The sequence below is a fragment of the Crotalus tigris genome, unplaced genomic scaffold, assembly GCF_016545835.1.
Source record: "Crotalus tigris isolate CLP2741 ecotype Arizona unplaced genomic scaffold, ASM1654583v1 scf7180000024366.1712601, whole genome shotgun sequence".
Lineage (NCBI taxonomy): Eukaryota > Metazoa > Chordata > Lepidosauria > Squamata > Viperidae > Crotalus > Crotalus tigris.
Genome location: NW_024100534.1, coordinates 1,617,174 through 1,643,987, shown reverse-complemented (window position 1 = coordinate 1,643,987; position 26,814 = coordinate 1,617,174). Strand labels below are relative to the sequence as shown.

At 38.5% G+C, this 26,814-nt stretch overlaps 1 protein-coding gene across 7 annotated transcripts in view; it reads right to left on the bottom strand.

The window, feature by feature from the left end:
• The window catches only part of LOC120301041 (protocadherin-15-like), a 151,542-nt gene that overhangs the window by 52,222 nt on the left and 72,506 nt on the right, over nucleotides 1-26,814 (bottom strand). For 2 of the 7 annotated variants that reach the window (XM_039327735.1, XM_039327740.1), the window contains exons 6-8: nucleotides 20,216-20,224; nucleotides 19,202-19,312; nucleotides 16,571-16,576 (exon numbers count right to left, since the gene is read on the bottom strand). In XM_039327735.1, the coding sequence (XP_039183669.1) occupies nucleotides 16,571-16,576; nucleotides 19,202-19,312; nucleotides 20,216-20,224 (126 nt within the window). Of the gene's footprint in view, nucleotides 1-12,884; nucleotides 14,985-16,570; nucleotides 16,577-19,201; nucleotides 19,313-20,215; nucleotides 20,225-26,814 lie in introns of those variants that run through there. The other 5 variants (XM_039327736.1, XM_039327737.1, XM_039327733.1 and 2 more) reach the window with 4 other exon arrangements.

The following is a 26,814-nucleotide window of genomic DNA, read 5'->3' as shown; positions in this document are numbered from 1 at the left end:
CCAATCCTCCTTTTCTCTCAGATCGTAGCCCCCGTGTGCCATCCCATCCTGCACCACTCTCCCTCCTATTCCTTTCCATTACTCCCTTAGATCTATCATCACTCTCCTCCCTATATTCTTGGGAGGAGTCGTTCTGGAGTGTGTGCCTGTCAGTAAGGCATTGCCTAGCTCGTAACCGGTCAATCCATTGCTCACTCCATTTGGGGCTTCTGTCCTCATCCCTCACCGGAGAATCTCCCAGGCACGCTCCGTTCGTAGTCTTCTGTCCTCCCAAGGGATCAATCATCACAGAGCTATTCCCCTCCCTCTCACAAACCAGCCCAGCTAGCGTAATGAGGGTGTCTATTTCACTCCCCGGGGGGTAAATCATTCCCCCCGGCATGTGCGATTGTAGTCCAAGCGCTCTATCGTATGCTGTATTTCCTATTCCTCCCCCCACAGTTGTTATCTTCGTTCGTATTTCTCCTATTGAACTGATTGGGAGGGCCTTGCTCTCTCTTTCCTGCTGCAATTCAGTTGTCAAAGCACCTCCACTCACTCCGTTCATCGGGAAGTTGTTCCATAATTGACGGTCAGGTTTCTGGTGGCTGTTTGTCATTTGTGGGGGACCAAGACGGTAGAACTTTGAAAAATCCCCCACAGTAGTTAGAGTACGTAGCGATGACCCAGTATTGTCCCACGTTCTGGGCCCGCTACTTTGACGACACTTTTGTTGTCATTAAAAGGAGCCGGATGGCTGACTTTGTGGACACACTTAATTCAGTGTGTGTGGACATACAATTCACTGCGGAGGAAGAATGCCAGGGTAAATTGGCCTTCCTAGACGTTTTAATTCATTGTCATCCTGATGGCACCTTGGGCACCAAAGTTTACCGCAAACCCACACACACTGATAGGATCCTGCATTATCATAGTAATCACCCAGTGGCCCACAAAGTCAGCTGCATTAAAACTCTTTTTAAGAGGATCGACTCCCACTGCAATATGGCCAGAGCCAAAGTGGAAGAGAAGAAATATCTCTTTCACATTTGCAAGCTCAATGGGTATCCAGCCAGATTTATCAAGCGACATGGTGTACTCTATAGACCCCCTCATGTTCCACAGATGGGGGCACCAGCATCCCTGATGACACGTGTCACCCTCCCTTACATCAGTGGTGTCTCAGAGGCTATGGCCAGAATACTGGCACCCCATAACGTGAGGGTGGCACATAAACCTGGCCGCACGCTACGTTCATGTATTATGAGGCCAAAAGAACCACTTCCCACGGCAGAGAAATCAGGGGTTGTTTACAAAATCAGCTGTAAGGACTGCACCTCTAACTACGTGGGTGAAACCTCTAAGAGGGTAAAAACAAGAGTCCAGGAGCACAAGTTGGCCATAAGGAGAGGAGAACAGTACTCCCAGATCCTTACACATATGATGGATTTTGGGCACAAATTTGATTTCAAGGGTGTGACTGTGGTTGCTAGCGACGTTACAAAGAGTGGCAGGTTGCTTAAAGAAGTGTGGCTTTCACAAGAGGAGTCAATTAATCAGCATATAGACTTGCGCCCTGCACACCTAACATTAAGAGCGTGGGAAGCCCGCACCCATTCACTCCATTACCGGCAGCCCAGTAAAGACAACTTCACTCTGCTGCCGGGAAGGACTAATATCCAGTCAAATGATAGCCGACGGCTTGAGACCCCCCGGAGCACCGCAATAGAAATGCGATCACTATGCCAAGAAACGCCTGCCGGGGCTAGGGATTTAATTCCCGACACATTAGGCATCTTCTCCGCCTCCTCAGAAATCCCCGGGATGACTAACCTGTATGTCGGTCGATCGGAGATGCACTCACCTCCATGGAGTATAACTAGAGCTCGGATTGACAGTTTGACCACACCCCCTACAGACATACGAGGAGAGGGCTACTGTAAACCCCCTGCTGAAGGAATAATCACACGATCTCGGAGGGCAGCATTACTAGTCGGGGTGAATGGTAGCATGTGCATTTCACCAGGATCCGCATCGCGTTTTACATCACACCCCTCCCGGGGGAGAAGCAAGGAGAGCCGACCCACTGGAGTTTGCAAGCAACCACCTTTGGGGATCTTGACAGCCTTGGTGACTGGCCAACATGATTTACATTCCAACCCCCGCAATGTGTTGGCAGCTGTTCAAAAAAAGGGGAGAACAACTGTTACGGAACCTAGCGAGGCTGGGAAAACTGGGAAAATGGTGCGTGGGGGAGAACCATGCAGTGAAAGCATAAGTACATTACCCAGATTGAGGCTTCGTTGTAAAAAACATCATGATGTTAAGGGTAGATGTCAGAATGGTGGAGAAGGGGAGGACCATAAACTCACAGAGAGTTCAAAGGAAGGGAGAAGGGGGAGACGACTTAGTGGTGGGGATGACATTTCGAGTTGGATTAAGATCGAGGATCCTCCTAGACCACGGATATGGATGAGTGGAGAGTCGGAGGCTTGTTTAAACTCTGATGAGGGACGCGTGATACAAGTAGATGAGTCACTCAATCATGCAGCAATTACAGGGAATGCTATGATTGGCCGACCTGAACCTATCACACGGTCCAGGAGTTGAGCGCAGGCGTTAACTTACATATAAATGTTCACTCCCATTGATTTGTGTACGCCCTGATGAAGTTGTCAGGAGCCAACGAAAACTAGGTTGCTAATCTTTTAAAACTTTTAATGTTTTTATTTAAAACTTCTGTTTTATATTAAAACTTTTAATGTTTTAACTTTTCCTGGTGATCATATTTTATTCTCACCATATATATATATGCAGACAGCCCAGGTTCGAATCTCAGAAGGGTATGTCTGGTTGAAAAGAGCTAAAGAGTTCGAAATAGCTATTCTAGTTCTCCCTTAATTCTTTGCTAGTAATCCAAATTTTAGAAATATATATATATATTTGAGCTGCAGAGGACCAGGACATTACCAGGATTCACTCCGCTCTGATGACCTTGTGGACCTTCTAGTCCTTTGCCTCAAAACGTATTTCACGTTTCAGGGCACAATGTATGAGCAAATAAAGGGCACCCCCATGGGGTCACCTATTTCAAGTGTTATTGCTGAGGCTGTATTGCAGCAGTTGGAACACGTAGCGATGACTCAATACTGCCCAAAGTTCTGGGCCCGCTACGTTGACGACACGTTCGTCATAATTAAGAGGAGTCAAAAAGCTGACTTTGTGGACACACTCAATTCGGTGTGCGTGGATCTGCAATTTACGGAGGAGGAGGAGTATCAGGGCAGGCTGGCATTTCTTGATGTCTTAGTCCAACGCCAGCCAGATGGGACCTTAACCACCCGGGTCTATCGCAAACCCACGCACACCGATAGAATTCTGCACTACAACAGCAATCATCCGGTGGCCCACAAAGTCAGCTGCATTAGAACCCTCTTCAAGAGGGTGGACTCCCACTGCAGTACAGCCGAAGCTAGGATGGAGGAAAGAAAACATCTCCTCCATCTCTGTAGGTACAATGGGTACCCCATGAAATTCATCAGACGCCACAGTACTCTGTCCAAACCATCCCCAAATCCATCAAGTGGGATGGCACCATCACAGACAACTTGTATTACCCTCCCTTACATTAGCAACGTCTCGGAAGCCACCACCAGACTATTGGCACCCTATGGTGTAAGGGTTGCACATAGACCTGACCAGACGTTGCGTTCCTGCATTATGAGACCAAAGGACCCACTCCCCATAGTTGAGAGATCTGGAGTCGTTTACAGGATTAACTGTAATGACTGTCCAGGCAATTATGTGGGAGAAACTTCCAAAAGGGTCGGAACAAGAATGCAGGAACACAAGCTGGCAATAAGAAGAGGTGAGCAGTACTCCCAAATACTGACTCACATGGAGGAGTTTGGTCATAAATTTAATTTTGACGACGTAAGGGTGGTTGCCAGTGACACCTCCAAGAGTGGTAGGTTACTCAAAGAAGCCTGGTTCTCAGACAGCATGTCAATCAATCGACATGTGGACCTACGCCCGGCATATCAGACCATGAAGGCATGGGAAATGCGTAGATGACCTGGGAAAAAACATCTGAGTAACAAAAACTCTGGGTGTCCATTAGATGAAACTGGCAACAAAGAAGAGAGACATCTACAATCTAGACCCCCTTTAGTTAACGATTCGTGTGTACATCCGCCGTCAATTAAGAAATTTGTTGATATTAGTAGCCCATCCTCGGATGCTCCAGACACCTCCTTGCACTGTACCCAATACTCAAGAATAAGAACAACAAGTGTCCCAATCAACACAAAACAAATTCACTACCCCAGTGACTATATCGGCTCCATTGTCCCCAATGGTGCCCCCGCTACAACGCATCTGGTCGCTGGCGCCTTGGAAATGGATAGGAATTTTAAAAAGGCAACACCTACCATGAGCGATGGCAGAATAACACCTTTGCTAGGCGGCCACACTGATCAGAGCCACCGAGACAGAGACATGCCTTGTACATGTACATGGATGTACAGAAGATCAATACTTACAGCCGCCCCATTATGGGGGTGGTCACGCGCTCCCGGAGAGCGGCGTTACAGAAGACTGAAAGAGAGGCAACCGGATTGAGAGTCGCACCAGGTGGCATGAAGGAGGAGCATGGAGGATGCGATATGCTGGGAACAGTGGGGGGAAATAAAATTGTGGATGAGATTGGTGGCAAGGATTGTGGGGGGATTGAAGGAGTGACAGGATTGAAGAATGCAAATGAGTGCGATGCGTGCCGGAGGAGTGGAGGAGAGAAACGTCCCAAGGAACACAGAAAGAAGAATCAATTCAATAGTGCAGAGGACCCTTCAATTTTGAGAAACACACATTGCCTATATGACTCAGGAACTAAAGGGAGGGAGGAAGTGGGTGGTTGTGTGGATGTAAGTAAGAGCTATAAGAAAGAATCACTGAAGGCTGTAAGTGAAGCAAGGATTAGTCGGCCTGGACCTGTTACAAGGTCCATGCGTAGAGTTTAGGTGTGGCTATGCTTATAAGCAGGTTTCCTCACTGACTGGCTTGTATCCTGACGATGATGGCAGATGTTAGCCATCGAAAGCTTGATTTTATTTATTAAAACCTTGGTGTTTTATTTCCTGGTGATCGCTTCCTTTTTTACTGAAATGTATGTACCCAGGAATCGCTATTCTTCAATTTTTAATGTAATTTTTAATATATATATATATATATATATATATATATATATATATATATATATATATATATATATATATATATATATATATATATATATATATATTATGTATGTAGGTCTTTGGTTGTTCGGGTTTTCTCCCACGTAAAATTGGAAGTGTCTTGGCGACGTTTCGACGAAGTCCCATTCGTCATCTTCAGGCTGGTGCTTTCAGCTTCGTGCTTTGAGCAGCAATGTGTGGTCTTAGCTGTTTCTTCCTTTTAACTGCCAGTGGGGGTATGAACTGATTGGGTGGGAGCTTGGCTGTGTTCTGATTGGGTGGAGGTGTGTTCTGAATGGTTAGGGGCTTGGCTGTGCTCTGATTGGCTGGGGGAGTGTTCTGTTTGGTTGTGCTCAGGTTAGTCTGAGTTGCAGAGGGGTTTAAGATTTTGGGCTGCCTTGCTATTTTCTGGCTTCGCGTTCGTGGTCGTGTCTCCTCTTCATGGAGGGTGTCAGTTTGCTTCATGTATGGATTGGAGGGGTTTAAAGTGGCTAATGATGCAGCTGTGGTCTGGCTTCTGATTTGTGGTCGTGCCTCGTCATCAGTGTGGCTTTGGGTTTGTTTTTTGCGTGGATGTGTGGTGGTAACATCCTGTGTGGTTTTTGTGAGTGTGGGTCTGGTATCATTTTTTGTGTTAGGGAGTCGTTTGTCAATAAGGGCGGGTTTCCAAATGGCTGGCTTGTTGTTCATGCTGTGTGGGCGTTTTTCTATCTCGATGGCTTCTCTGATTATTCTGTTATTAAAATGTTCACTTTTGGCAATGGTTCTGGTATTTTTAAAGTCAATTTCATGTCCTGTGGCTTTAAGGTGTTGGACCAGGGAAGATGTTGGTTCCTCTTTTTTGACTGAGTTCTTATGTTCTTCAATGCGTGCACTTATTCTTCTGTTGGTTTGTCCGATGTATGTGGTGGGACAAGTGGTGCATGGGATTTCGTATACTCCTTGATTTTCTAATTCAATTTTATCTTTGGGGTTTCTAAGGATGGTGGATATTTTTCTGTTTGTGCAGAATGCTGTTTTGATGTTGTGTTTATGGAGGATCTTACTGATTCTGTCTGTGGTGCCTTTTATGTATGGGAGGAGGGCTTTGCCGTTTTCTTGTTCTTTGTCTTGGATTTTAGTGGGGGTTTCTTTTTGGATTAGGTTTGTAATCTTATTTCTATGGAATCCATTGGATGTTAGTACATTGGTGAGAGTGTGTAGTTCGGGTTTTAGGTGTTGTTCGTCAGCTAAGCGTTTTGTTCTGGAGATGAGTGTCTTGGCTACAGAGTTGATCTGTGCTGGGTGGTGGTGTGAGAGAGCGTGCAGATAGCGGTTTGTGTGTGTTTTCTTCTGGTAGATGGTGTGTCCTAGGGAGCCATTGGATTTCTTGTAGACTAAGACATCCAGGAAGGGAAGTTGGTTGTTAGCTTCTGTTTCCATGGTGAACTGTATTTTGGGGTGTAGGCTGTTGAGGTGTGTGAGGAAGTTGTCCAGTTTTTCTTTCCCATGTGGCCAGATTATGAAGGTGTCGTCTACATATCTGAGCCAGAGTTTGGGTTTGTGATCCGATTTTTCTAGAGCTTGGGTTTCAAAGTGTTCCATGTAGAGGTTGGCAATGACAGGTGAGAGGGGTGATCCCATGGGTGCTCCTTCTGTTTGTTTGTATTTTTGTCCATTATAGATGAAGTATGTGTTGGATAGGCAGTGGTTGGTCAGATCTAAGATGTGTTTGGGGGGGTTATATTTGTTTTGAATAGCTGTCAAGGCTTCTTTGATAGGCACTTGGGTGAAGAGGGATATGACATCGAAGCTCACTAGTAGGTCGCTGGGCTGTAAGTTTTGTTTCTTTATGATCTCTATAAACTGGAACCTCTACGGGGAGGAAATCTACCATCTGACCAGGACCTATGAAAAACTTGAAGTATATATATATATATATATATATATATATATATATATATATATATATATATATATATATATTCAGTGGACCTGTTTTCTAAGTGGCTTAAGAAGGCATATGATTTACTACATTCATATTGTACATTATAGAAGCATGTGGAAAGAGATGAATTTTAGCCTTATGCTGTGTACAAAGTCCCATGATGCATGAACAGTCACACATTTTCTCTTTGCATACCGCATTTTTCACTTTTAGATGCACTAACATAGAAGTGACTTCAAATATTACATTTTCATTGTGTAAGATTCAACATTTAGACAGAAATGTCCCCATGTAAGATAGGGAAAGAATTCTTGACTAAAGAAAAAGCAGTTTGTATGTATGTATCCAAACTTAGTAATTTAAAATATTATAAAAATACAAAACCAAAAACAACAGAAAATGTGATTAGGGTGCACTGGTATGTGAAAAATGGTTTTGTATTTAATGCTGAAATTAAACATAAATTATACACTTTTTTGTTTTTTAAACCTTCTTTTGGGGAAATGTCTTAAGTTGAAAGAGGAAAAAACGGAGAATGGCTCGCTTAGGACAGATATTGTTATAATAAGCTGCCCTCAATATATACAAATATAGAAAGTCAAATTATAAACTAAATAATAAAGGAAGTTAAAGTTGTACTTCTATGTCTCTTGCTCTGCTGTCGTTTAGAACAGTGGTTCTTAACCTGGGCGATATTGCCCCCCGGGGGCGATTTCATTTTTCAGGGGGGCGATGGAATGAAAAGGGGTGACGCGGGGGTGAAGGAACGAAAAGGGGGCAATATGGGGGCGATGGAGTGAGAGGTTTTGGGGACACTTTTGAGACTTTTTCATACAGTGAATCGCTGGATATCTGATCGGGGGGGGAGCACTTCTTTCGAAACATCTCATGCTGAGTGGCTCTGTAAAACATTTTGTATTGTATGTTTTTAGTGTGCACTCCAGTTCAATATTATATTTTCTTTGTGTCTTTTTAATCTTTTTTACAGTGTGCGTGACTATATATAGTTTCCTCGAATCTTAATTTAGTTTCAGTGTTTTCGTCTTGAAATTCTTAGTTCCTGCATTGCGGTTTGTTCTTATGCCCTTTTTATATTTCTTTTGCGTCTTAAATTTCACTTGTAATTCAATCATTAAATGTTACTATTTTTCTTTTCGGGCATTTCACTTTCTTGCCATTGAATTTTGTTTTCAATGGTCACTATATTTAAGTGTGTTGAATAAATAAAATTATAATGAAATACATGTATCACAAAGTTTGGGAATAAAGTAACAGGTGGCATCAAACTTTTTCACACAGTTGAGATATGGGGAAAAGACTGGAAATAAATTATTTGCATTGATATGTCCTGATGGCAATTTTAAAGAAAACAAAAAAAAATGTCTGGATAAATTGAAGAATTATTTCCTATTTTGTGATTGAGAGGTTATGTTGGGGGAGGGGGCAATGACAACGTCCTCATTGGCTCAAGGGGGCGATTCGTTCAAAAAGGTTAAGAACCACTGGTTTAGAAGACCGATGAAGACTGGGCTGTTTGGGAGGAAGAGGAAGGCTCCTTGCTTCATCATGGTTGCCATCTTTTATCTTTATTTTTAATGTTTTATTGATTTTATTGTAATTTCTTTGTTTGTTGTGAGCTGCTCAGAATCACTGAGAGTCGAGCGGCATACAAATTTAATCATCATCATCATCATCATCATTTTTCAGAGTAATAAAAATATCTCAGTAGCTAATTCTGAGCTGAAGTAAAAGTAAAACCTTTTGTAGTGCAGTTCAAGGTGTTGATTATGATCTTTAAAGATCTTAAAGACCTTATGAACCACCTTGCCCTGCTTGGACAAGCGTATCCTACTCATGCTGGCAGAGAATGCCTATTTTGGATCCAATAGATCAAAGATCAGTCAATCAGGATCCCAAAGAAAAGCCTTCTCTGCTGCAGCCTCTGCCCTTTGGAACATGATAACCTGCAAAATAAGATCTGCCCCCATTGTCCTATCTTTCTGTAGGAGTCTGAAGACATGGCCTTTCTGGTTGGCCTGGGAACCAATTGGGGTAGTTCCAGGCTGAAATGTTTGCTGGATTGATGACAGACTTCACCTCCCCTGCTTGCTCTCTACTCTTCAGCCATCTGTTTGGTCATCACATTGTTGTATTTTCATTGTGTTCTTTTTCATTGTTTATTTTATTATTCTATTATTTTACTCCTGTTTACACTCATTTTCTTCCTTTTTATTATTGCAAGCCCCCTTGAGTAGTGCTACAGCAAAATATACAGCAAACAGATTTAATAAATAAATATATTTAACAAATAAATCAGGGGCCTAGGGCTAGACCTCCCCTCCAAGGAAGAGAACCATCAAAGAAAAGTCTCCACCCACCACCCCAAATCCCCTAAGCCAGGGGTGTCAAACTGCCAGCCTGCAGGACGGATGTGTCATGCTGAAACCGCACTCACCCCAGCTCCAGCAATGGGGGAAAAAATCGTGATACGTTGCGATATGTCATGTGACATGGCAAGTTTGACACCCCTGCCCTAAGCTGTTTCAGAAAGTTACATGATTATTGGTTTCAAAAACATCAGATCAAGGAAGACCAGAATCATCTGTCTGTGGCTACCAGTAATTATCCATAAATATACCTAGCTTACAAATATCTCAGGATATCTCAGACTGAAACCAGCTTGAAAAGAGCCCAACTGTTTCCTCTAGAGCTCTCAGAACTTTAAGCCTATCACCTTCTGAACAACAACCATCTTCCTTAAAAAGGTTAGGAAGACTGGAGGAAAATGATCTATTACAGCTGGATTTGGCAATGGTTGTTGAAAAAGGAAAAAACACCACTTCCTTCAAAGCAGATGTCACTATGCCCTTCTGTAAAGAGATATTCACCCCTGTCTAAAGAACCTGGTCCATTTCCTCAGGACTAGCAGACTCAAGCTCTCCTGGAATAATTTAGCAAGCCTATGCCTTAATCACACAATTGCACAGCCAGAATTAAATCCCAAGTGATTTTTAGAGATTTTATCTAGCAAAGATAGAGCCACTAGCCAGCTTTCTGAGGACATGGTAAGAGTGGAGGAATACATACTTTTCATTGTTTTCATCATCATAAACTAATCCCTAATCAGTTTCTTACCTGTGTTTAATTAAATTTGCTCTTTCTTTTCCTTCAGTCATGCTCTAGGCATCTGTTGATCACCTGCCATTCATGCTCTAGGCATCTGTTGATCACCTGCCATTCGTCTATAAACCAGGGTCCTCCAACATTTGTGCATATAAAAATTTGCATAGGGGCAATCTCATCCAAAGCACCATCACCCACTTATTCCAGGCAATAACTAAGGCTTTGGTCAAAGCCTGCAGTAGAGATTCAAAAACTGCCCTACATTCCCTCTGGAACCCCACCAGGTCTATTTAAGCACCTGAGACAGACCACAGAGTTAGCAAGAGCAATCTGTCAATGACAGGAGACTGGGGACTGTATCCACAACTTTATTCAGTTGCTCCAAGCCAAATAGCAGATCCAAACCTTCCCCCCAAATAAGTCAGGCCATTGACAACCTGGATCAAATCTATCAAATCTATAGTGGTCATGTACTGCTGAGCCAACTCTGAGTCCAGGCTCTGATTTCAGGCCTAAGCAAACTGAATACCTGAAGACATAGAAGAGAACAACTAACACCCAGGAGTCCACCATCAACCATGTGTGAATTGGGCAGCCCATATAAATGTGTTCAATAAACAAACAAACAAACAAACAAACAAACAAACAAACAAACAGCATAAGTGCCACTGTTGAAAAATATGGGATCTGGGAGACATACTGTATCTATCACAGTGTCTGCCAGGTGGAATAGCCTATCTGCTGGAGTATGGTTGGTTTCAACCCTATTGACCTTTCAGAAGACCTCAGAAACCTGATTCAACAGGATGTAACTGTTTAAGTGGAGTTTTTAAAAGGCATCTTTTATTCCTTTAGAAAATATTTTTAAAGCTTTCTGTTTGTATACTCATTAGCCGCCCTCCCCCCGGAGTTATTTATGAGGGCAGCCATATACATTGGTATGTTGAGTGAATGAATGAACAAACAAACAAATGAATGGATTTGTGTATATGTAACTATGCAGAAGAAAGCCAAACAACAATCAGTGGTCATATGTGGAACAGGCAACCCTATATAGGAATGAAGGTGAATTTTCTTAGGCATAGATGATTTCTAGTGTAACAACAGAACTCAGGTGATGAAGTTCACAGAAAGTGGCTTTTGGAGAACTAACTTTTGATCAAGTCATTTATTCTTGTGTCGTAAAGAAAAAGTCAACCAGCCAAGAGAAACTAGCTATTTTGAGACTTTTAACTGTAGGATATCTATGATTTCTTACCTGTTGGTGATGGATAATATTAGCTATTAGAAAACTGATTTTAAGCTTTTAATGTCTACCTCAAATGCCTGGTTTGCAAAAATTAATTATACATATTTCTGAAATAGGCCTGGGGTGTTTTTATATTAAGAATTGGAGGGGATGGGGAAGAAATATAGTGAGCTAAGGACACAAAATTGATGTCACAAAATAGATTTTTTTTATTACATTGGGACCATGGTGCTCTCAAATGGGGTCATCAGAACTGGGAAAAGCGCTTAACCTTTTTTGTCCATCAGTTTTCTTCATAGAATCTACCCATTTCCTAAGCCATAAAGAAAAAAAAATACAATGTTCTCCAGTTATTTTGAGCTACTGCTCCCATTAAACTCCCATTCCAAATGCCCTCCTTTTGTGTGTGTGTGTGTGTGTATAAGCTTTGACATTGTATTTACTCATGATTGTAAATGTGGAGAAGGAAACAAAACAATTATTTATCTCTCTTTTCCACCAATTCTAAAAAATAATAATTATATATAATTATTATTCCTTTCATGATTTTTTTTGAACCTAACCAAATGGCAAAAGTTTTGGAGCTGGATCTTCTACAGGACAGGCATTCCTCAACTTACAACAGTTTGTTTAGTAACCGTTCCAAGTTACAACAATCACACTTATGACTGTTGCAGCATCCCCATAGTCTCATGATCAAAATTTAGATGCTTGGCAAATGAGCCATATTTATGACATTTGCTGTGTCCCAGGGTCAATAGATTGCCTTTTGCGACCTTCTGACAAACAAAGTCCATGGGGAAGCCAGATTCACTTAGCAATCGTGTTACTAACTTAACAATTGCAGTGATTCCCTTAACAATTGTAGGAAGAAAGATCATAAAATGGGGTAAAACTCATTTAACAACTGTCTCTCTTAGCAACAGAAATGTTAGGCTTATCTTGGACTAATATTCAGGACTACCTGTATATTAGTTCTTTTTGGCCCTTGGCTCAAATATTTTTTTTTCCTCTAACCCACTTCTACTACGAACAAACCTACTTCCACTAGAACAAGCAGCTAATTTAATAAAAATAGAATGTTAATCCTGCTGATAGTTTTTGTTTAGAAGGTTTAAAAGCCACAATCTTGCTAAGTGTGGGCTTTGGGGAAATTCTTGTGCTTATAATTTCCTCTTTTTTGTAGTAACTATTCGGATCATTTATTAGTTTTGACAAGCTGAAAGAAATGATAAAAGAAATATGCTTAGCAAGGTAGCATGCAGTAGAGAGAAAAGTATTTTTAATGTTTTTTTTAAAAAAAGGATTTTTACAGAAAATATGTTACAAAAGTTAACACTTAGAATATGCAGTGTCAGTATATAAAGAAGTAATAAAAGTCATGCTGGGATAACAGGAGGGAGAACAGGGAGAATTATAAATAGAAAAATCATCAAAGCTATAAACCTGTTGCCATGGCACAAAGCTTTCCAGTTTACAGAAAAAAGATGATATATTATTGCAAAAATTGTATTCTTCTTTTCTTTTTGCCAAATCTGTTTGTTGTAGTTATCATTTATTTTCTGATGACATCCAACCACGCTTTTCAGTGAAAATTTAAAGTTAACCAGAGAACTTAACCATATATTCCCTTCCTATAGACCATAACAATCTGGTTGTTTTCTTCCAGACATTTCATTACTCAAACTAGGTAACATCATCAGTGCTAGTAGCACTGAGGATGTTAGCTAGTTTGCATAATGAAACATCTGCAAGAGAACAACCAGGCTCAGAGAGCAACCAGAATCCCCCATCTCAACCCTAAGCTACAAATATTCTCCTTTATTCATAAACATTTCTCTCTGGAGACAATTCATTTTGACCAAATAAAATATTCCTCTGATATTTAGCATCCTAACTGCTAAAGTGCACTCATGGCTCTTAGAATTGTAATGTCTCATTTTCCCCTTTAACATAGACCAGCCATCTAAGAAATGAACAATTAACCATTCCAAGATGAAATCATAGTTCATCTCAAGAATAGCAATATTAGAGATTAGCAGACTGTGAAGTGAAGGAGAGAGAAAAAGAAACATTCTGATTGGGTCTAGAATGTATGGAATGCATGATGTACTCGGCATACACCACACACAAAATCACTCAGGACTGTCATAGTGCAGTTGCCTGAGATGGGAATTGTTTTTCATGTTCCTTCACTAAACTGCTCAAATTACACTCATCAGCTTCAGCTACAATTTCAATATCTGTTATTGGCTTTGCCTTGTCTACGTCTTTAGGCAGAATGTAATTTTTATTTATCTGGCCGTACATATTGGCTACTGATTTTTCAATGTCTGCTAAGTTATGGATATTTTTAAGAATTCCCTTCAGTTGCTTGCGAGAAGAATCACCAGGTTCTCCCTGTGATGATACCATGGTTTGGTTGGAAGTTGATTTAGTACATTTTTTGACATGTAGCAGTTGGGTGCTTTGAATGGGTGAGGAAGGCAAGGAAAGCCTTTGAGGGGCAGGGAAGGGAAGTGATAATGAGGGAGGAGGAAGCAGTGGAGGGGAAGGAGAAGGAGGTGGAAGAGGAAGAGGAGGTTTTGGTGGGTCTTGAATGCTTTTTGTTTCATCCTCAGACATTTTGATGCTAAAAGGGGGAGGAGTTACCATATGGCTTGGTAGAGGGGATAACTGTTCAGGTATATCATGGTGAGTGATGGCAATGGATGGTGCTGTTGATGTTCTAAGTTCAGTCACCTCAGAACATGCTTGGAATGAAGAAAAAGAAAGTGCAGGAGATCCTGAAGATGGAAGAAAACATTCAGAAGTTGGTTCTACTGTTCCCTCTTCATCCTGGATACAAGTGCTACTTGCCAGGGAAAGCCCACTTTTCTTATCTTGGCATTTCATTTGTTGCATTTCTTGCAGAGCCTGCTGCTCAAACTGCCTTGCTTTTTCTCTAACTGATGTCCTTGTGCCAGTGATGGTCTTCAAGATTATACTGCTTCTATTGGATCTTCTTTTATGGATTCCAACCTTTTCATTCTTTACTCTGTTTTCCTCCTGGTCCCATTGAATTGGGTCCATAATGAGCAAAATATTTTTCCTGGTAAACTGACTTGGTAAAGTCCATGCCTGCTCAATGTCTTTCAAAGTGCCACTCAATAGAACATTTTTCAAGGCTGACTTTCTATGAAAAAAATGGGGTACAATGTATTTGCTTTCCTGTAACAACTCAGAAGTGGAACTATGCAATGCACCCTCAGCATACAGAGGGTTTTGAATAGTTAAGGGAGTCTCATCAGATAAAAATGTAATATTGCTTGCAGATTTGGGGAAATTATTTTTCAATGTTCCTCTGATATTAGACCGCTTGTGGGCCTCAATTGCACGAGAAGCAAAGCTACTAATAGCTCTCTGACGGTCTCCTCCATCTAACAATACATTTTTTCTCCTGCTTTGTTGAAAACGGTAGAGAAGTAAAAGACTTGAAAGGAAAGAAAATAATCACAAATGAGAAAGTGTGCATGAGAAAAACAACATGAATGCAGTGAATATGAAACAGAAAATGAATAAAAAGTCTATGTTCTTCTAGGTTATCTAAGAATCTAGATCTAGTGTAATTCTACATGTAATTAACCTACTAAATCATAGAAAGTTATTTTACTATGTCACTGGGGGGAAAGGGTATAATAAGCAAATTATAATATTATAGGACGTAAGTCTGCAATCCACATGTGAAATAGGATCAGATTTTTCTGTCTAACAATTACTTATAGTTAATATTGCTGGAGGGACAAAACATTACATTTTTGGTCATATCCCAATTGCACTTGTGTTTTTCATAGAGACCTCCGGTCACCTGATCCATCCCCACGGAAAGAGCCAAGATCTGCTAAAGCATTTCAGACAGATGGCTAACCATCTCTTTGATGACCTCCAATGAAGAGAAATATGACAACTATTAGACATGTGAAGACTGGAAAAAAAATTCCCCTCAAACTTCTGTTTGGAGGTTAAATATATTTAATTGTTCTAACTGTTCCTTATAAGATTTCATTTTTTTGTTTCCTCCTCATCTTTGTAATTCTCCTCTGATTTCACTCCAGTTGGTCCATTTAAAAGGGGATTGTGCCATATTCCAAACTACAGTCAGTATTCCAAATGAGACCCAATCAAGAGTGAGGCTTCTAATGATATGGCTCTTGTGTTAATATTGTTAATATTGTCTAAACAGGCGTTTGCTCCTTTAGCAGTTGCATGAACCTGTCAACTCTTGTGATCAATTAGAATCCTTTTCAAATCCACTATTGCCTGCTAGCTTAGATCTCCCCAATCCTATATACCGTATAAGGCAACTTCCGCAAACATTCAAATCGGCACCAAAGATGGGGGTCATCTTATACGACGGGTCGCCTTGTACGCCGGCATATACGGTACTATATGTGCTTTTCATTTTTTATAAATTTTATTCTGTTTGTTTAATTTCATTGCTCGAGCTTGTCTAGGCCTTTTCAAAATAATTCTTGTTCTTATTTTCTAACTGTTCTTTCTAGTTTTGGGTCATCTGTGAGGACTTAAAAACCTTTTTAAAATGGAAATCATAGTTAGTCCATTAAGCGGCTTTTCCTAGAAAATACTTTTAGGAACAGTGGTTGGTCAACCATGTCTGTCTCCTCTACCTGTTCAGTCTCAATTTAGAATAGCTTAATTGCAGGTATGAGGAACAAAATAAAGCTATAATTGAAAAGCTTAAGTTGCTTAATTGAGCTTATTCTTACAGATGGTAATGAACCTTTGATAAGTGAAAGGCTTTAGGATTGTAACTTGTTTTTGATTGTAGAGATATGTCATTAACACCAATAACCTGAAGGGCCTCGAATCTATTTGCTATAAGTTATTGATGTTTGGTCACACACTGCTTTTAATCTTTTATATCTAGTTCCCTTTGGAGAGTAGTGAATAAAATTTAGGTACCACATACTAGAAAAGTAGAATAACTATTTATTTTAAAACACACACAGCTATTTCCATTTGCTATTGTATTAGCCACTACTATGACAGTTTACTTACTGATGCCTTTCACGTCCAAAGGCAAATAAGAAGAAAAGAAAAATAAATTTAATTTCAAAATGCTATCTGTAGAAGCTTTGTGTAATTCACAACACAGATTTCAACTGAAAACAGAATGAGAGCTCCAAGGAAATTAGAAAAGTAAAAGAAAAGATATATTGTCTTCAGAGCACTTATTGCTTACATTTTCAGGCATTGTTAAGTATTGGCATTAAACAGTTAAAATGCATGGTGAAATACATAGTAAAATGTTATTTTGCCAAAAGATTATTTTACTATGGTACATTTAAGTAAACATGTTTTAATCAAAAGGGTTTATGTATACCTTCTATATCCATCCCTTCAATGGATTTTTTTAAAAGTCCAATTACTAAAGGCAGCTCTATCCATTTCCTGAGGCAGCCTGACCCAATGGAGCTTGATTAGCGCTCAGCTGGAATCTCTGCTGTGAGTATAAAGTTTTTGTACACATTGAAAATACTATTCAAGTTTCCACCCATGGAATAATCAGCCTTTTTGGCTCATGTTGCATGCAAAAGTTTGAATATGTACTCCTTCCTATTTATATGTGGCATTTGAACATCTTGACACAATATCCAACTACCAGAAAAACCTTGCATTCGAGACATTTTGTCAGAATTTGAATAACACTAGCTTTGGATAGAGTTGTGTGCAAGTCTCAAATGGCTATAGGATGGTGATGATTAGTCAAATAAATGTCTATAAAGAGTCTCAATCATCCAGGTCATGGTGATCCCAAAGGTGCTTTCAAAAGGCAACTGGACTTTCTTGATTTTTTTCCCTTGATCGTGGATGAAAATTAAATGTTTTCAAAAAAAAAAAAAAAAAATCAAGAAAGTCCAGTTGTCTTTTGAAAGCATCTTTAGGACATTAGCCAAATAAGCTAACAGTAAACAGCTCAACCAAAGAACCATTAAGACCATTCCCACCAACATTGAGAGGGCAAGCCACTAGAACAGGGGCCTTCAAACTTGGCCCTTTTGTGACTTGTGGACTTCAACTCCCAGAATTCCTCAGCCAGGCACACTTGAATGTGGGATTAAAAAAAAAGCTACATGCTCTTACATGGAACAATATTTTTTTCATAATAAGTCCTGCCAATGTTTCCAATTCATAGTTATATATTCTCATGCATATCCAAGGGGGCCTTTAGTCATTTCTTGTTTAATTATGTTGAGCAAAACCCCAAACGTCTAAAAAAAGATACCAGAAAAATTGTGTAATTGTTACACAAGTGTAACCACAAGCCAGTATACAAAGAGGAATGGCATTGTGATTTTCCAAGGACTGGATTAACTGGATGATGGTTAAGTCATTGGGAAAGGCAAGTGAAATTATAATCTCTTTCACCTGACCTATGCCATCTTGCATCTCCAGTGGACTAGTTCTTTAGCTAGGCCAATAGACCAGGTTGATCTACCTGCTACTATGGCTATTGTCACATGAAGCCATTGGGTTTTTTAGACCAGACATGTCAAACTCACGATGTCACATGACGTCGCGCAATGTATCAGGACTGTTTTGCCATTGCTGGCAATGGGGTGGGCATGGCTTCTGCATGATGTGTCCAGCCTGTGGGCCAGCAGTTTGACACTCCTAGTTTAGACTGATCAAACTTTACAATCCTTAGAGGTACAATCAGATCTATATTCCAAATGGCTTTGCAGGAAGAGCAATAATGCAAAATATTGGCTTTCTATATACTCTGGATTTAATATTCTGACTACATTCCTGCCAGTGGTCCTTTGAATCCTCTTCTTCCTTCCCCCAAATTTTCTGACATCCTGCCTGTATCCCCTTTCTGATCCACTGAACTCTCTTTGGTCTAAATCAGTGTTTCTCAACCTTGACAATTTTAAGGCATGTGGACTTCAACTCCCAGAATTCCACAGTCAGCAATGCTGGCTGTGGAATTCTGGGAGTTGAAGTCCACATGCCTTAAAATTGTCAAGGTTGAGAAACACTGGTCTAGATATACATCATCTAGAGTCCAATCTTAATAAGGCCTACTGTATGATATTTTCATAGACTGATGAAACCTGGTCTTCTCTGGAGTGCCTAGGAAGAAATGCTAAGACCAGTATAACCTATTCATTTTTCTCTCCTATCCCTGTTTCAGTTTTGGGGGTATTCAGTTTTGACAATATACTGATTTTGTCAATCTTTTGACATTTTGCATACACAGACACATATGCTTTGATCAGATCTTCCCTATGCTCTAAACAGAATTCATGTGTACAGGAAGGTGCATGCTGGACCTGACAAACTATCTAATTCATATCAATAATAAATATGCATACATTAAATATGTAAAAATATATAAAAGTTTCTGAAATATATTTAGTACATAGATGATTTCCATTTGGTATACCAAATTGACAGTAATGCTTGTCGCAATTCTTTTGTGTGTTCCAAAATTTACCTGCTTACACAATTATCATTTCTTTATCCTCCTTCAATAAATGCACAATTCCCCCATGTTGTTCACTACCATGTGGTTGATATTTAGAAGATTATATATTAATTTGCTTAGCCATGATGACTGTAATTTCTAAAGTATCAAAATTACACCTTGTGTTATTAGCATTTTAAATTTCATTGAAAACTTACATGGTGCTGTCACCCAGTTCCTCGTAGAGATTATTGGCAGGGATGCTTGCTGATTTGCCAGCTGGTAAGGCCATCTGGATGCGAGCTGTCTTTGCACATTCAGCTTGTCTCCTTTGGTGAAATCGTATGGGGAAGAAGTGAAGAGATTTGAAGAGAATCAAAGACTCTCACATTGGTAGAAATAGCCAAGTGGAGAATTCATTAGAGCTTTTCACCTGGTAATTGATGCTAATGCTAAGTATTTGAACATAGTGCAAACAGAATCAAATATGGATTCTTGATATACTGTTCTCTTACAATGGAATATTGCAAAAGTGTTTTTGTGCATGATTTGACTACAATGTTCTGGAAAAGCTCCAATTTTCTAAAATTAATAACTGGGATATTTAAAACTGATTTTACCCGCCATTTTCTTAATATCAATGCCAAAGGAAAAAAAAATGTGCTGGGATTATAGAGTAGATAAAACTAGATTATCTCACAGTTACTACTGAATTAACAGATTTACTAGTATTAGGTTAATATTCTGGGATTTTAAACCAATATACAATTAGCCTGTGTTTTCCACTTTTCTCCTTAGTCAAGTTTATGATTCTACCTTTCACATAAAAATTACTTTTTTTAATCTAGCACAAACACCCATGTTTCAAGCATATTTTCAGTGTAAAGTTTATTTAACTGAAATTTACTTACACATTTTACAATGTGAACATAATCTGATCAATCTTAATATTATAATTTAGAAAGCTTTTTTTCTTAGAATTAAATTGCATTAGATATTAAAACCTGTAAAAGGACAATCATCTTTGTGAGGTAGCAAAGAAAATTCTAAGATTTTAGCACACTTCTAATCTCCTAACCTTGTTTTGGGAAAGCACGATTCTTTTCAATCATTATTTACTGTCCTACTGATCCACATATATCCTTCTGTTTGAAATCACTGTACACAAACAAAGGCTAAACTTTTGCATATTCATACACAAGGCAGATAAAGTTTAAAAATAATGTACTTACTCTTTAAATCTGTTTTGTAATGCAGAATGGTAAAACAGAAATAAGAGAATAAACAGTGAGATTCTCATAGAAAAATAATCCAGAAAATTCTTATAAACTTTATATGCTATGGAACCCATTTTCAGGGTCGCATCCTCAATCTTTAATTGGTTTGACTAACTAATTTAGTCAATATCCCATCAGAGATATTTTAATAAATTAATAAGATATCTTTAATTAAGTGACCTCTAATAAAAATAGCTATTTAGTTGCAATTAATTTTGTGATAACGGCTATCCAACCACCATCTTACAAAAAGCCCCCTTCCTTTGAAAGAGTCACAGAATAATATGCCTTCTAGGGGCAAGCTAAAAAGAAGGGAGATTATTTTATTAAAACATGGATTTATGCAGGTTTAGTAGATTAAAACTAACAGCAGCTAAGTGTTAACAAAGGAGTAACCTGATAGGTTATTGTGAACTAAAAAAATCTTACATTATTGGGAAAAAGAAAACCTCTTCCATCTGATGGAATGAGCCAGATTGGTTGTATTAACATTATTGCTAGAGTGGTGCGATGGCTCAGTGGTTAAAGACACTGAGCTTATAGCCTGGGTTCGAGACCCAAGTATCTCAGAATGGTTTAAGTGCCGGTCTTCTCCTAGCTCCTGCCCATATGTTTGAAAACATGCAAATGTGTGTAGATAAATAGGTACCACTTTGGTGGGGAGGAAACGGCACTCTTCAGATGATGCTTCAGATGAGACCTTTGGAATGGAAATAAGTGACACCCCCTATAGTCAGCAATCACTAGTGGAGTAAAATCTGCAGGAATTCCTTTCCTTTTCTTTCTTTCCCAGGTGCTGGTTTGGATTTTTAAAACCCTCCATGGCATAGGGCTTGGTTATTTGAAGGACCTTCTTTCCCTGATTACATCTGCTCATCCAATCAGATCTAACAAGAGAGGCATGCTACAGCCCTATCTTTCCAGGAACTATGCTTGGTGGGTCCAAGGAGGTGGATCTTATTTTTGGGAAGTCCCTCATGAGGTCTGGGGTCTCAGGGGAGGTGATTGATTGTATTGCTGATCAGATCTTGTGTTTATTTATTGTGTGTCTATTTATAATGACTGTGTTTGCTTTTATACTTTTTTTTTTTTTTTGCTATGTGCAAGCCAGGAAAATTTCTTGTGAAATTTTTATAAAGAAATAAACCTTAGTCTCAAATAGTCTGGCCTCAGGGACTAAATAAAATAGTCATGTGCTTCTTTCTACAAGTCTACCTGCCTGTGTAGTATTTTGGCCTGCTTGATAATAGCTATTCACCACAATTCTTTATCTGAAAATCTTCCACTGGAAGTTATTCCCTGTGGACAAAGCCTGAAGTTGCCTGTTAATTGCAGAGTGAGCAGAAGCTACCTGATCATATATTCCTGACAGTGATGACATCTACCAAATTTTTATTAAAATGTTTACACCTACATATACATTTAGGCTTTTTTCAAATTGTAATATCGTGCAGCAGAACTGAAAATTAAACATCAAATAGTGGAAGGACTCCCACAGTAACAACCTACTTCTATATCTATTACAAGTACATGTATTATTCTACTTATTTAATTTTTAAATTCTTTTCAGTTATACTTTGTGCTTCTAGCCTCTGGCCATAATAGTCATTCATTCATTCACTTACATTTACATTTCCATGTATACAAATTTTAGCATGTATAAACTGTATACAAATCTGTATTTGCATTTTTCTTCCAGATTTTAAATCAGACAATTTTAGACAATTTTAAAATAATGGGATATCTCTGAGTTTTGTTTCTATGTGTCTATTATGAATATTTATTTATTAAATTTAAAAACCATCCATTTCCTCCATAGAAGGATTCTGGGCAGTGTACAAGTAAAATATTGAAAAACATTAAGTGTTAAATATACCACTTGTCCATTATTAATTTATTTATCTTTTATTCATAATTACTTTCTTTATGTATAAAATATTGAAACTTCAATACAGGAAATAACAATATATTTCCTTTTCATTATTTTTCTACAATACTACAACAATACTAATTCCCATGGGCAAATAAGCAATTGAAAATTCATTTAACTTGAGTCTGGAAGAAATATTATTATAGGTTAAATTATAAAATACCTATTTGGGGGATTCCTGGACATGTAATTGAAGGGATTTCTTTTTTTTTATTGAAAATTTTTATTTTTTCTATTTAAACATTATAAAAATACAATACAATTTTAAAATAAGATAAATTCATAACCATTGGTGCGACCTGCCCATTCCCCCCAGGCTGCGTCCACCCTTTCTTAAAACATTCCCTACTTCCCTCCTCTTTCTCTCCTCCCCTCCTACTCTTTTCCCCTCCCCCTCTCCTCTCAATACCCTACTTCCTCTCTACACCTTCTCTCCTCTCATCCCTATCAAACCCATGAACGCAGCATAAGGGGAGTGCCCGGGCCGCACTCCTATAAACAACCATTATCTATACTACACTTACCCCTCCTCTCTTACCCTCCCTCCCACCCCCAACCCCCCTCCCTTCACTTCCCGGAGCAGAATACAGGGTTAATAATAACAAAATTTAATAATAAAAAAAAGAAAAGAAAAAAAAGAAAAAAGAAAAGAAAAAAGAAAATATCATAATTAACCTTTAACTCCATAACCTATAAGACAATTCTCTATAATATTTGTTATAATATTCATTCATAAAATAAATGAAACTTTTTAATTCCATACTTTTTCTGAATATAATCTATCCATCTTCTCCATACAATGATGTATCTTTCTTGTGTATGATCCTTTAAATACGCAGAAATTTTTGCCATTTCTGCAAAACTAGATACTTTAAATGTCCATTCTTTTAAAGTAGGCAAAGAATCTTTCTTCCAGTATAAACCTACTAATAACCTTGCTGCAGTTACTAAATTCAACATCAAGATAGTTTCTTTTTCATTTAAATCAACGAAAATACCCAGTAAAAATAGTTGAGGAGTAAACTTTATTTTCCTTCTAAAAATCTTTTGAATGTTCCACCAAATCATAATCCAAAAAATTGAGGGGATTTCTAAGGGGATGAATTTTGAAAAAAAATTCGTATAAAGAATTACTTATTTGTTCGGGTAATGACTGGCAATTAAAATCTTTAGATGTATTAAGGCAAGAAAATATTTTACAGTCATGGTTTCAGTATTTACAAATAGTGGATAGGTGGACTTTAGATAAAAAAGTTGGAATAACATTAGGAGATGAAAATTTGGTAATTCAGATTAAAGATCAGAATAAGACTCATATAAAAAAAATTTATAATGTGTTAATAGAATTGGATTAGGAAATGGAATTGGTTAAAGATTGTATGGTTAAATGGGCTCAGAATATCCAGGAACCGATCCCATTGGATTTATGGGAGATAATTTGGATTAGAAATGTTAAATTTACACAGGCTCAAAATTTAAGGGAAAATTTTTATAAAATGCTTTATAGGTGGCATTTGGATCCTAAAAAGTTGTCTTGTATGTATGCTAATTTACAGCCTAAATGTTGGAGATGTGGTAGTTCTGATGCAACTTACTTTCACGTTTGGTGGACTTGTAAAAACATTAAGGCTTTTTGGATTATGATTTGGTGGAACATTCAAAATATTTTTAAAAGGAAGATAAAGTTTACTCCTCAACTATTTTTATTAGGGATTTTTGAGGATTTTGATGTCAAAGAAACTATTTTAATGTTGAATTTAATTACAGCAGCAAGGCTATTGATAGGTCAATATTGGAAGAAAGATTTGTTGCCTACAATAGAAGAATGGACACTTAAGGTTTCTAATTTAGCAGAAATGGCTAAAATTTCTGCTTATTTAAAGGATCGTACACAAGAAAGATATATTATGGTATGAAGAAGATGGATAGATTATATTCAGATTAAATATGGAACTAAAAAGTTCCATTTATTTTATGATTAAATTTTAATATAATAAGTATTATTAATAGTATTTTATAATTGGAATTATTTAGTTTATTTATTGTTATTATGTTTTTTATAATAATTGTTTAAAAATGGATTTGTTTATAATATGTTATTAAGGTTTAAAGGGAGTTAAGGGTTAAGTATGAATTTAGTTGTTGTATAAATTGTTAAATTTAATTAGATTATGTTTAACATATTTGTTAAATTTAATTAGATTATGTTTAATATGTTTGTAATAACCCTGTACTCGGCTCTGGGAAGTGGGGGGGGGTAGATGGGTGGGGATGGGTGGGTTAGTGGGTTTATTCTGTTAATTGTTAATAAAACTTTTTAAATAATAAAAAAAAAGAAAATTCATTTAACTTTAAAGCTTTTTTAAAATAATCTGAAAAAATTCATTGAATGTTAATGATTTGGTAGGCTACAATGTACTGTATTGAAAAAATGTTTTATTACAAACTGAATGCTTCTATTTTACGGGCACCACCAATGATGGTTATGTTCATTCAAGTATAATTTTTCCACTATGTAGCAGGTTTCATCTGTTATTTTGCTAGGATTTTTAGTTGCCAATTAAGGCATAAGAAAAGCTATAGAAGAAAAATGGACATATTTCCTAAATTACTTAAGTAAGGCCATAGAAGAATAGTAGAATTTTCAGGATTTTGACATTCCTTTAAAAAAAAATCTGCCTTCATTATGGTTTTTCATCAGGTGGTCACTATGAATTATTTTAGATATTTCAATTAAGAAAAAGTCTTGCAGAAGTACTACTAGTTATAATGTCAATCTTCAAAAATAGCATATAATGAGCTGAGTCAGAACAGGGTTTGTCAAAGCCTTTGCCCCATATAAGAAAATCAGCATGGGATGAAAACAGTTCTCTGCAGCCCAACTGATTAGATGCTGGTTTGCAACTATAGCTAGCAAGTAAGCTATGTGTAGTCAAAGCTAGCTTTATGTTCTAGTGGGCCTCTTTATTGTCAAGCTTTCTAAGACATATCTGCTAAGCAACAGTTCCATAGGCACATGGATGAACTTGGCTAGGAACTGAATCTTTACTGTTACATCAGAACGTCAGTCATAAGAGATAACCAACAGTCTCTACATGTAATCCTTGATTTATGATCATTCATTCAGTGAATATTCAAAATTACAACACTGCTGAATGAAGGGACTTAGAATTTCTGCCTGAAGTTACAGCCCCTGTCACCTACTAGCAATTTGAGTACTTGGAAATCCATTTGCACTTATGACTGATTGCCAAGTACCCTATGATCATAGTTCCAACGTTATTTATTGACTCAAACTAGAACTGGAGAACTGCAGGCAATTGCCTGTAATTTATACAGCCCACAGCTCCATTTGCAATCTTTCTTGCTGGCTTCCCCAGAAAGTCATTAGGGAAACCGGCAGAAAAGTCACAAACTGCTGCCACCTGCCAAAAGGATTCCCTTTAGTTTCTGAGGGCTGGCTGAAGAAGATCAGTGATGAAAACCAATCAGGATTGTCAGTCATGGAATATAAAGGCTTGTCCACAGAACCACCCCACCCTCCAATTCATATACCTGTAATAAATAAACTCATACACAGCCTGCACCAGGCCTCCCAGGACCTCACCATCCTGCTTGGATTTCAGCAGGGAGAATTTCCAGCTCTGGAGCACATAGATTTGTCAGGGCCTGAAAATCCTCCCTGCCAAAACCCAAGTAAAACAAATAGGCAGTATGGTAAGGAGTACAGCATGTTTTGGGGAATGTGGGAGGCTATGGGAGGGCAGCATGAGTTGAGGTTGGGTCCTGTGGAGAACTCTCGAGCTGAAAACCCTCCCTGCTGAAATCCCATCAGAGCAGGGAAACAGTGGAGTATGTTAAGGGTGTTAGGTGCATCAGAGGGGTGGAGGAAATCCTGGGAGGATCAGCGCAGGCTGTGACTGAGTTGGGGGTGTTGTAGACAAGTCTCTCTACTCTACAGCTAAAAAATTCTCTCATAGAGAACAAAGCAGATTTTCAGCCCCTTAATGTCCCTCCCAAATTTGTACTCAGCCTGCCCCAAGACCTCCTAAGTCCTCCTTCACCACACTGAAACACCATGTGCCCTTACCTAGGATATTGTCCACTGTGAGATAGCTTAACAATGGCAACCGGGACTGCTGAGAGTGCAGCCATTGAGTGAAATGAACATGTGATGATTTTTTTTCACCCAATGACTTAGATTTTGGTCCCATTTGTGGTGATAGGTGATATTGTGTAGTGGGATTCAGTAGGCAAGGAGCAGACCAGCATAGTTCCAACGTTATTTATTGACTCAAACTAGAACTGGAGAACTGCAGGCAATTGCCTGTAATTTATACTCTGAGCCCACAGGGCTTTAACCAATCACAATACTTTAAAAAAAACCCAAATATGAATGTTCAAAGTTTCCCTCCAAAACAGTTGGAGTTAACAGTCAGGGTCATCTAAAGGTTAGTTTCATTTTAGCTTCATAAGCAGTTGGAGTAAGTTAGTTTCACTCAGCAGGGATTAACACAACTTTATATATATTCAATACATAACACTCCTTTCCCCTAGGATAGTTATCAACCTCAATCTTGAGATAGGCCAGAGGCCTACGGATCCTGGTGGATCACCGCAATGC